This window comes from Dromaius novaehollandiae, chromosome 1 (genome assembly GCF_036370855.1).
Source record: "Dromaius novaehollandiae isolate bDroNov1 chromosome 1, bDroNov1.hap1, whole genome shotgun sequence".
NCBI classification, from domain to species: domain Eukaryota; kingdom Metazoa; phylum Chordata; class Aves; order Casuariiformes; family Dromaiidae; genus Dromaius; species Dromaius novaehollandiae.
The window spans coordinates 100,201,058-100,213,736 of record NC_088098.1 but is presented as its reverse complement, the minus strand read 5'-3'; the positions used below and the strand labels follow the sequence as shown (position 1 = coordinate 100,213,736).

General features: G+C 37.4%; 1 protein-coding gene across 4 annotated transcripts in view; it reads right to left on the bottom strand.

The window, feature by feature from the left end:
* The window catches only part of EPHA3 (EPH receptor A3), a 233,655-nt gene that overhangs the window by 41,369 nt on the left and 179,607 nt on the right, over positions 1–12,679 (bottom strand). For 3 of the 4 annotated variants that reach the window (XM_064522258.1, XM_064522272.1, XM_064522267.1), the window contains 4 exons: positions 11,310–11,472; positions 8,864–8,966; positions 8,334–8,401; positions 4,135–4,260 (listed from right to left, as the gene is read on the bottom strand). In XM_064522258.1, coding sequence (XP_064378328.1) covers positions 4,135–4,260; positions 8,334–8,401; positions 8,864–8,966; positions 11,310–11,472 — 460 coding nt within the window. The remainder of the gene's footprint in view (positions 1–4,134; positions 4,261–8,333; positions 8,402–8,863; positions 8,967–11,309; positions 11,473–12,679) is intronic. The other variant, XM_064522262.1, reaches the window with a different exon arrangement.

Sequence of the window (12,679 nt, the reverse complement as noted above, 5' to 3'; positions counted from 1 at the left end):
TGTTGCAAATTACAATAAAAGCAAGTTGTGTTAGAAGAAAATTCTAACACTAATGACACTTCAAAAGCCTTTTATGGAGGCTATGAACTCTTTACCTTGGAGACTGTAAGGAATCTGTCAAGAATGGTATCTAACAAGTCCTGCTTTGGGCAAGGGGATGGACTAGATGACCTCTTGAGGTCACTTTTCAGCCTTATTTTCTAAGATTCCTCCGTTGGACACCCAATTTAACTGAAAAACTGAACAAACACTTCATACGGCAATAACCTTTCTCTTTTGGTAACCTAGGCCAGATTTGAATCAACAATGTTGAGGTCTTCATATCTTATTACCAGTTACTGAGATGCCTCATCCTCTAGGCATGATATTGTGCTGCTAATGTTAATGTATTAGCTAAAGGTAATAACCAAAAAAATTAAGAACAGCACATATCTCTAGATAGATAGAAATATACTAGTAAAACAGCTCATTACATCCATTGTTTCTAATGTTATTAGTGTTTCATGGTGACAAGACAGTCCATAGCTCAGAAAATAAACTGTAAAAGCTGTTACTAGTAACTAAAGCGTGTTGAGTTCTAGACAGACTTCTTAATTAAAAACATTCATCATCTGTAAGCTAAAATGACGGGTATACTTTCTTAAGAGCAAACACTGCTTCAGTTCAAATACTAACCCCAGCTCAATACTGTCAGAACACCACAAAGAGGAAGACCAAAGCATGTCTTTAAAACAGCAGGAAGGGAAAAAAGTGCTTAAAATAAATCTTGTGATGTCCAGGTTTGTATTCACTTTTCTGTATGTTTTAATGGTCCAAAAAGCTGTAACAAGCTAGCCTCTGAAAACTATTGTTCAGTCACTGTCAGTGGAGCTTATATCTATGACTTCAGCAAGCAATCAATCCTTCATTTCTGACCAGAATCAGGAATAAGGTGCTTATTTGTTATACGACTTTGGGAAAGAAAAAGGCTATGGCTGACATGCATCAATTCTGTCCCATTCAGCAGCAGTTGCACAATTTAGAACTTGGGTAATTAAATGGACCCCAGAAGTCAATTGAAGCCAGTGGATGCTGCAAGAGACTGAAAATTGGACCCTTCATAGCAAGCAATAAAGCCTACTGTTGTCTGTGAATATGAAAAGAGTTTACTTCCTTGGAAAAAAATCTGCTGGTCATTACATAAACATTGTTTTACTGTCTGAAATTTCAAGAAGCGTTAACTAACCTTTCAATAAGCTGTAAGAACTTTGCTGGACAGGCCAACTACAATAACTTTTGGTTCTTTCATATACAGTGCAGCATGGATGCTACATGAGTCTATCTGATCAACATCCACAGTGGAATGCTGTGCATTTAAACCCAGGGGACAAGTAATAGATGAATCTGTGATATTGGCTGCTCCCTTACTTTTCTGTGTTTTAAATCAAGATTGTACTGCTGTGTATGGAACTCCCACAGAATGGGAGAGGCAGATACGCTGAATGCTTCAGAAACCTTGTGAAACTCATCAACACCATGGTGATACACTACAGGGCCTCATCGAGACACCGCAAACCTTTGCCAGAAGGTAATGGATAGGAAGCCCCTAAATGTTAGAAGTGCTTTGCCCAGTAAAATGTTCTGCTACAAGCATGTCTAAACTTTGAAACAAAAGCAAACATTTGCTTTCAAGTTCAGCAAAGCACATACATAAGTCTATCCCAACTCAAGAAAAAATCTTCCATAGTATCTCCTTGCGACCCAATTGGTTCTAAACTTTTAGAGTGATTTGTTGACCTGGGTCCATAAAAACAAGTAGTTGTTTTAAAGAAGGAATTATTATAATGAAAAATCTGAAAAAAGTGGCTCCTGACCTGAATTTTCTTATGTTTAGCCTTTCACTAAAATCCCTTGTGTTTTTCTTGAGGCTCTTTTGGATGAGAGTATTTCCTTATTGCATTTAAGTATGTTTTCAAAGCTATGTAAGCTGTCCTCTATTCTTTTCTCAGAGACTTCTGGCTAAAACTGTGAGGAACTATTTGGAAAAAGTACCCCAGAATATCAAGATTACTTGTGTGACTTGAATGTCTAGTTACTTACGTCACACTTCAATATCGTTAAATGAATCCCTTCTTCTCAAATCCCTATCTTTTTGTAATTTCATTCACATTTGCATTTGTAAAGAAGAAGGGCAGGAAATGACCAAGTCATTCACTCAAATAAGTCATTGACTCAAGTAAGAGACAGGAAATGCCTTTCTGCTTCTTGGGAGGAAAGAAGAGAGTGCTCCTGCCAAAGCAGGCTAGGAGGCACCAACTGCCATTCACATGTATTTCGTAACACACAGAATGCATAAGCTACCACATGCTGAACATGACAGCAGTGTAAAGTCATGCTACAAACACAGTCTGGAAGCTTCCAGCATCCCATAGTCTTAATTTCATTTTCGCTTCCCAGCCTAGTACTCCCTTTTGGCATTTTTGGTGACTGCTAATAGGAAACACTAACTAGAATGCCGTATGCAGAATTCAGGCTGCAGGAATCTGAGCCATGGCCAACAAACAAATCATGGCTTTATCATGTATGATATCATGCATCAGTTCAAGCTTCAATGTATAGGACCTGCAGGTTTTGATGTTGAAGCTATTGCTACTTTCACTGAAGTGGAGTGGAGCAAAATTCACAAAACCCCTTACTCTTTTAGGATACATCTTTCTTTTGAGGCTCCTCAGAAAACTGTTCCTCCAATTTCATAATACATATTCAACCAATTTTCATTTACCTTTCATTCCCATGTACATTCTGATTAAAAATATGTCCAAACAATGAGCTATAAAATATGACATATCATTGATTTTTATGAATTTGTTTTCAAGACTTACATAGTATGTACAGCCTAAGTTTAAGAAGTTTACATTTGTGAACATAGGCTCCTTACAATCTTACAAAAAAATGGACTGGTCTTGGACTTACTTTTGACAGACTCTTTTCTCTGTCCTCATATTAATTCTGTATTTAGGTGCAGTAAGCAAACAGCTTTGCTGCCTTTACTGAAGATGATGGAGAACAGTGCACTCTTGTGGGGCAAAATTAAAACCAGCAAGGAATAAAAATTCTACCTTTGTGGAAAATAATCTAACTTCATACAAGCATTTAAGTAGCTACAGTGAAAGAAGACGAATACTCTTTCTTTTCACTGGGCTATTTGGGAGTTGCACTGAATGCAGTAGCTTGGTTCTAGTAATTTTTTCCAAATGAAAACCTTTTGTTATACAGGAAGAGTTTATCTCTCTCCCATCCCATGATTTTAATTCACACAGTAAATTCAGGTAGAAGAAAAAAGAAAAAGTAATTTTCAATTTTCAATGTATTAAAATCAATAGTATGTAAATCCTTTAATTTAGCAGGAAAACTAAACACTTCATGATTTTCTGATTTGACAAGACCATCTGCCACTTCACGTGAAGGAGCAAGCACACATCCTATCAGGAATTATATGCTGCATTGCAGCATGGACAACTCAGTGTGATGAGAATTTGTGTAATCTAGTCCCTTTGCTACAAAATCTGTCCATTTTGACAGTCTGTTTTTAGTAAAACCAACAATGCATGGCATCTGTATGGCTCAGACAATTGGTTACCAGACAGACAACCCTTTCCTTCTAAATCAATAATTCAAATTGAAAGCAGTGACCAAAATCAAATCCAATGACCAAAGGTCACTGCAGTTTGATGAATGTGTGGTGACTGGTATGAAATGAGTTTGCGGTTTCACTCAAGGCCTAACAGTCAAGAGCCCTTGTAAGGAAAAAAGAAAACAACTTCACAGTTGATACCATTTTCTGTGTTGACAGATTTTAAAGAGAAACATAGAACTGAGGCATGAGTCTGAATCCCCTTTTCACTCTTAACAGTCTTGGGTCCAAGTGTGGGCTGATGGGTGTTATTTTAAAAACTGTCTTGTTATCTGTCTATTTTGAGAAAAAAATAGACCTGTATGTACCTAACTTTTCACATGGACTTTAGTCAGCTGCAAATATGACCTACAATGTTGCAGACCCAAGAACATTTCCAGTCATGGGTATAAATCCACAGAGGTAAAACAGTGTATATAGTAAAAGAGCTATCTTTAATTCAACATATCTGTTGTTATTACCTGCTCCAACAACTTTATCAATGGATATATTAGAAGCATCTAGTTCCTTGGCAAATTCATGGACAGCTTGATTGGGATCTTCATATGTATGTGGATCTACATATGTCCTCAGGCCTGGGAGTTTTACTGTGTAAAAACAAATTCAGAGAGAAAATGTTTCTTAGAGTTACTCAGCCCTTCTAAGAAAAGCACATGCAACAACAGAAATCAAATGAATAGAAAAAACAGTAGGTACACTGCTTCCTCGAATCAAAGTGCTTTTAATGGTTCTTCGGGAATTCTTAATATAGAGTGAATATGAAGCTCAAAACCAGAGACACTAGGGCAATTATTACACAGAGGTTTGTAAAACAATCTTAAATATACCTGCACTTGCTCTATCTGACTGCCTCTCCAATTTTAAAATAGTACCTGCCCCCACAGCTTGTTCTGTTTAGATGCTGCCTTACATTGTTCCTTTCGGGAACACAGGGGCAAGGAACAAAATGTGTGATGCTACAGTCAATCTGAAGAGTTCTTAAGGAGAACATAGGAAGAGTACATTAGTTCAAGCTTTCTCTAAGTCCTCCAAGAAGAGGCATAAGACAAGAAAAATATGCACGAATAACCTTCTCCCTGCTCCCGCCCCAAAACCTCTGCTAGTTATACAAGGATGGTAGTCAATGTTTCTTCTTACTCAAGTTTGGTTCTAGTGCTAAGCTACCTCACATCAATGTTATTATTTTGTCCCCTTCTACAGTTTGCTGGCCGATGGTTGTTCTGTTTGTTTGGGGCAAGCACTAGTTCAAATGACTGAGTGATTTTAAGGGCAGTCTCAAGCTCTCTCCACCTCTCCCACCAGCAGGACTGGGGGGAGCGGGGCAGGGGAAGGAACATATTGTCATTTCCAATCTTCCTCTCAAGCAAAGATGCTGAAGGCAAACCATAGCTTTGTTCCTCTTCCCCTGGCTCAAGGCCCTGCTCATGCTTGTACGTGATAACTTGTGTGCCTGTCTTTGTATTCATTTTAAAACACAAAGATGTTTGTTTCATTAACAAAAAGTCAAATAACCATTACCTAGCTTGCAGTTTGCTAGTTTTGTTTCTAACACAAAACTTGCATTCCTGGACACGTATTCTAGCTTTTCAGAACTATATCAATTGGTCTTGTAAAAGATATTACCTCCTCCTACAAACATTGCTGACAGTCAGGAATATCCCTTCCAGCTTGGCATTATTACACTGCATCAAATTGTTGACCTCTAGTATAGTTAAACACATTTTGCTGTAGTTAGGCAGATGGGAAAAATACCCTTGGACCATTAGTTAGAGCGCAACGTTGTTCTGTCAAACAATGTATGTGGAAAAAAAAATCAATTTTATGGAGATTTATTGGCCTCAGGATTGACAAAGAAATGATAAAAATGAGTTCCCAAGCTAATTACCTTGGAAACAATGCAAACTAAGACTCATGTTCTGAACAGAAGGGCTGCGTGTGTGCAGTATTAAATGCTGAGTGTGTTTCCTTTAAGAGTCTGATGATTAAGAATTACTTGCAAGTAAAACAAAAAGTAATTGGCTGTATATTGCTGTTGGTTAAAAATCTTGTAAATGCTCCTTTCCGTCCATGCTGAATGTACATTACAGGCTCCCTCATGCCCCCAATAAAAATAACAACAATTAAAAGCTTCTGCACTGTAGGGTTTTTGGCTGCAGCATTTTAATGCTGACCCCAGAGGTTCCCAAGATCAGGTGATGGTGGCTGCAAGGAGAATAATCCCTTCACACCAGTAATTAAGGGCAGCCTGTATAATAACTGGGTTCTGTCATGAAAAACAGATAATAAACACATGCACATGTGTTAAGCTGTACTACTTTACAGCTCATTCTGTGCAAACATAATAATTTACATTTTCATTTTACCAGCAAGAATTGCCCTAAGGGTAGCAAAAAATAAAATGCCCTAGCCAAAGAAGGCAAAGGCAGAAGATCTGAGGAGGTGAAACACATTTTTGCTCCTTTGAAGTAATATTACAGGATTTGTAATAAGGCTGCAGGGAATAGTTCATGGCTGGAGCCTTTTTTAAAGTAATTCAGAATAAACTGACTGAAATAAAACAGCTGCTGTATTTAAGATGCAGAAAGTTTTTGACAGCCGTGGAAGTTACTTTATCCTCCTAGTTAATTGAATCAATTCTCTTATGTTTTCAGAAAGACTTTAAAATAGCAGAAAAATAAGGTTTCAATAGCCACACACACATGCATACAAATCCTAACAGATAAATATCAGCAAAATCAATGAATCATTTTCAGGAATTTCTAAGAGAAAGCCCAGATTCACGATCAACTGTGTTCTTACTACACACAGGATCAGCATGGCACTACTCAGAAAACAGTACATAAATATCTAAAGCCAAATTAAATGCAATTTAATCCACAGGAATTTAACTGCACTGACATGTTTAAGAATAGTGATTGCAACTTTTCATTGTGTGGGTGTAAGGAGAGCAAACTCTGACCTGTTATTTGTCTGTAACACATTTTTTACTGGCTGCTTTTATTTTATAACCTAATTAAATTCGGATGATGAAGCATTAATTCTATGGGCCACATGTAACTGTATAGACTTTTTTGAGCCTGGCGGGTTAGCTGTCTATGGGCAGCATGAGGCAAGTCTCCTATCACAGCATGACAGTGCAGATGAGGGAGCATATGCATGCTAGTGGGTACATATGCACATGACTATACTGAGATAAGGAAAGGCTCCAAACTAAAAATAATAATATAAAGAGTCAGAGACCAGTTGCTCCATTGTCAGTATGATTAAGAAGCAGTTCTAATTTCTAACAACTCTAGGTAATTTCTTCATTAAAATGTTAATTCAACATTTCCATATTTGGTTGGGAGACATCTGATTATGATATCGACAGGTCTCTTCTTGCAGTAGCAGCAGTGCTACTGTTGTGTGCAAAAAGAATATACAAAGAAGGAAAATGCTTAGGTGTAAACCGTATTACCCTTATAATGCAAAACGCTAAGCAATGGAAATATATGGTTCAGCATGATCTACATGGTGTAGCCTGGTATTGATTCTTCACATTGCAGGGCCAGGATCAGAGATGAGTTGAAATACTGCAGGAAGACATCCCCCTCAGTTATGGGTCATAATAAGCTGCTTCTTCCTGTTTACCAGGGCAGACTACTGGGCTCAAAAAGTCAACACTTCTTTCCCTGAGCATATCCTAATGTGATCTTGCTCCATGCTGTTCCTTTCACAGGACACAACTTAAAGACCCAGAGTAGCCAGGAACAGAGCCCCATCTAACCATATCAAAAATAGATATGAAAACATCAAAAATAGGTAGGTTTGGCTTTGGAAGAAGTTTCAAGAGTATGTCAGATTACTCAGGATGAGCAAGATTTTATACCCTTAGCTATATAAAAAATTTTCCTGACCATACCATAAGTTTTGGATACGAAGGCTACTTAAGTCAATAGAAAGGCTTTCATCCTAGTTGTGGATGAGACCCAAAGCAAGCATAGCTAAATTTCTTCTTTTAAGTGGGCAAACAGGCCTTGAATAAAACATATTCCTATACAGAGCTGGATTAAGTAATCCCATTAATTTGTGAGTGAGATACTCACTTAAATTAAGAAACTACTTAAATTAAGAAACTTTAAAAATTAAGCATCTTAATAATAATCATAAAATTAAGAAACTTGAGAATCTTTTTTTAGCCTATGCTTAGAATAATTCCAAACTAAATTTATCAGCAGGTCAACTTTGTCAAGCAAGCAATTTTCACAGTCCCTTCGGCACTCATCAAGACAGGTTTCATTGATTTTACATTTTGCTTTGGGAAAAAGAATGTTATTGTTTAGATTTTATACATTTGATAATGAGGAAGTTGAAGTTCCGCTCTGCATTTCAGCAATGCACAGAAGAATCAATATCATATTGCTAACCACAAGCGTTGTTTGAACACAGACAGCAACATTTCGTTCATTACTAACCTGAACATGAATGAAAGATTTTGAAATAAAGACTAATTGATAGGGGAAAATCTCCTTAACCACAAGAGAAGACAAAATTCTCTGCCCAATTTCACCTATGTTTAAGTGAGGCATGACTGTTTAGTTTTTTTTTAATTGAAAAACACTAGCTATCTTGAGGATGAATTCAGCAGAACTGGACATGTTAAAAGGCATCAGTAACTTACAATGGCCATTTCCAAAATGTAGTCTTTTCTCATCAGTACCATGCTTGGACTTCTTGTGTCCACAGAATCTACAAGCAACAGAGAAAAAAAAGTTAATATGTAAGATTTTATTTGTTAACTGCAGGTGGAAGCAGAATAAAATGTTTTCCCTCCACAATAAAATGCCTGTTTGAAAGTTTAACGATATTTACATTCTCTGTACCCTATAGAGGCATGTTATGTTCTCAGGGAATTTGAGGAAATTGGCTAATGAGAGGATTTGTTGATTTTTGACCCCTACAGTTTAATTTTACAATTGCCTAAGAATGTGTTTATAGCATTTTTAACAACTGCTGTATGATTGGGGCTGCTAATGTTAGCAGGCTCATTACCAAGCATATAGCAGTACTTAGAGCTCCTTGGCAGCAGACAAAGGAGAAGGTGCAGACCAGCCATTCTACTGCCCAACAATATTCGATTCGCTGTGCTCATCAGGGCCCCAGTGGGAAATGGAAGTGGGAGTAAATGTGTAAAACAGATGATAAACTAACCTCCCAATCACGACATACACCACAACTGTGAGGAGAATAATGGCTACCGCAGCTGAAATGGCAATCATTACGACCTGGCTATTCTCACTGGAAATGGAGAATGCTGGAAAGTTAACACAAAAATATATAAATAACCCCCCCCCACAAAATATTATTTACATCACAATTGACACTCATACAGGGAACAGACAGATTAAGTCATCACTATATAGCTTTTGGCTTCCTGCCAAATATTTAATCCACTAGGTAATTTTTCATCAGGCAAATAAATATAAGGGAAGAAAGGAAAAGACTTCTCTGAAAATTTACAAAGGTTGTTGCTGCTACTGCTTATTTTTAGTGTTGCTGATTGCAGTAACTGCTGATAAACTGACATCTATATATACACACACAAACACACACAAACACACTCTTTTTTTTTTTTTTTTGTTGGTCGTGGTCAGTAAGGAATTTTTCTTCGGCAAGAATTCCCAGCCAGTTGATAATTATCATCATTATTCTCACTTCTGTAGGACAGAAAATGCTTTAATGAATTAAGCTTCATAATTAAGCTTCACAGTATCACTGGGAAGGTTGAGAAAAGGCTGGGCACACAGATGCAGACAGAAGGACTATCTACAGTAAGTCAATGCCTACAGAAGAAAATAAGAGCTTTATTCTACCTAACTTTGGATACTTCCTTGCAGTGCCTAAATAAGAAGCTCCACTGGACTGCTACACAATGACAGGACACCTTTAGATCTCAGGTACAACGAATCATCTTCTGCAGACACTTATCAATCTCTACGGAGTATAGTAGAATTAGGCTTCTAGCTACTACGTTAGCTGTCCGAAGTGAGGTGAAAGATAGTCTTCCTATTCCCCACAATTTGGGCAGTCTGTCTATGTGACTCTCTGGAGTCACGTCATTCCACTTGGAAAGAAATTCCTACTTATGACTGATGGGTCCTGGTTAATATTTGGTAGATTAAACATCTATGGCTGCACTGATGTAGTTATGATGGCTTAGCAATTGTAACCCTGTTACATGTTTTGGAGTCTATTTGTATAACCTGAACACTCCTTACTGAGATACATGCATCACTGCCTCCTGTCACCTTCCAAATTTTTGGTCAGCTGCTTTCTTTTTCTTTTTTCTATTATGTTGCAGATAAAGCTCACTAACTTATAAGTTACGATTTTTTTTACCTTCACAACATCACTACAACTGATTTTTTCCCCTTTTTGTACTTATCCTATCTGGAGTTCTAGTTTCATCCATTATAACTAATAATGATCCATTTGCTTTCCAGAATAAAAACTGAGGTCATGGAGGGAGTAGTGGGGATGAAATATGTAACATATCTCAAAAATGCTAGGATGCCAAGTCCAAGACTATTTGGCTTATGCTACTACTCTTTGTTAGAATTTGTTGCTTCTAACAGCACTTCTTTTACCACGGGTTCTCAAGCCTTATTATGAGTACATGATCAAGCCTTAGGACTGTGGTATCAGAATTATAATCCTGAGTTGTGTTATAACTCTGGACAGTGGATAACAGTCTTCTGTGAAAGTCCTACTTTCTAAAAAGTAAAGTCTCTTGCTAATTGTATGAATCTTCAACTAATGAGCATCGCTCTACATTGGTAACTGGTTATCTAAACAGACTTTGATGCATTAAGCCACTTTCAGCTTCTAGTAAAGAAAAGGTCTGATTTATTATGTAGTATCAAGTGATGAGAAAGTAACATTTAAGATGATGAGCTCCTATAAGAGTCTTTCTGATGTAAAAATGGAACTTGTAAAGAATACTGGTTATCAGATAATAAGCATTACTATGGCATTACAAAAAAGAAAAAGGAATGCCAGCCCAGTAAATAACTTCTTTCAGGTTACGCAGCAATTTAGTGCCAGAGATGACAGGAGCCAGACTGGCCAAGTCCCTGATCAGCTACTTAACTGAATGACCATCCTTCCTGGCCTGTGCATATTAGTTTCGCGTAAAGGCTACATAGGAGAAAGCGGCTATGCTCCTCAGTAACGAGAGTTACTCACCAACCCATGTGATTAATGGACAAGTAAGATATTAATTCTCTTGGAGCATGGAATTTATAGTCCATAGGATCAGGCCACAGACTTGCAACAATATGAAGCTATGCATCTATTATTGTATTAGGCTTCCTCTCTCAGCAGGAGCTGCAGCCTTAGCAAAGTACTGATTCTGGCATTAGGTAATGGTGTGGTAGAGAATGGAAGAAAATACCACCTGTGATAATCGTGGTATATTCTTTACATGTTTTAATTTTAATGATAAAACATAAAGTTATATAGTAATATTACCCAGAAAGACACATCATATATAGTTATGAGTCACATTTACTAAACTAGAAAGGGAATGAAAACAGCCATTCAAATCAGTCAGAAACAGGACAGGATCTCAGTTTAAGCCATTTGAACAAATACATACAATCTGGACTGGTTTCAAATTCAAACTTGCGGCTGTTTGTCCCATATCCAGCTGCAGTTCGGGCTCGAATTTGGAACACGTAGGTGGTATCAGGCTTGAGGCCATTGATAGTAACATTGGTGCTTTTTGCTCTTAAAATAGTATAGCTTGTCTCTTGTTCCTGCTTTTGGGAAGAGAAATTATCAGATTAAAACCACACCCTACAACAGAAGTAAGAGATGGCATAAAATTACTACAAAACATCTGGAGAGCACTGTCATGTTTTGAGTATTTATAGTCTAACAAAAGCTTGTGCAGCCATTCATTTTCAATCAACTAAAAATCTGTTGATTAGCAAGAAATTTAAATCATTAGAGCTTCTATGGACTTTTACTGTAAATCAAATACTAGATGTGCTAAATATATGACATTTCATTAAATGGCTTTGTACTGTATTTGTCCACAGCCTGCAATACGACAAGAAAATAAATATTAAGGCATTATTTAAAAACCATAAAACAGACCTGCCTACTGCACCAAATTGGAAGTTGTAATAGGCCAATTTAGAGCTTCTGGGGCCTTGCAGAGCTATTGCAGGACTCAGTTTTTACTGCCTTGTGTTTTATAAGGCAGTGTTTACCCTTTATAACACTCAGAACACAATTCTACTTAAACTCCTTACCTTAGTTCTGTGAACAAGCTAATATAACTGGTTTACTATTATGCCATAAAAACAATGAGCTTGATGCATCAATCCTCATTTGGGCAAAACTGCACTGAACTTGGTCCTGAGTGAGGCTTAGGCTTCAGTAGTCAGAAGGACATATATGATTGTTTCTTACTGCTTTTTGCTAAAGAGCAAAACATGTGCCTGATACAGATGATACAGCTCACAGTTACACTTTGCCTAATAAGAACACATTCCTGACATAATGAGAAAGAGACCACTTTCTAATCTAGTAAGTTTGGATACACTTCCACACTGTGCAAAAACCTAATTCTGATAAAAACATGTCTCAGTCCCATTGTAATCGCATAGTCTAAAAATTTAAACATGCCTTTGGGGCCAGGGGTATTGCTTATGTAACTAAAGCCATCCTGAACCAAAAGAGCATTTTGGCTTACTAAAAATGGCAGCTGGAACTGCCTTGGAGAAAATCTTGGATGGTAGCCATACATGTGGAGAACTCCAAATCTCAGTTGGTTAGGTTCACAATGATGACCTTTTTTATTTTGGAGGTCTGGGAGATTTCATACGTTGCGCTGTTGCTTTGAACATCCTAAAATACACTAAACTCACTGAGTTTTGCCTGGTTGAAGGCAGAATCGGAGTTCAGTTAATGTATGTTGAATGCAGTCTTACCTGATTTCCATTATGTTTTATGCTATGG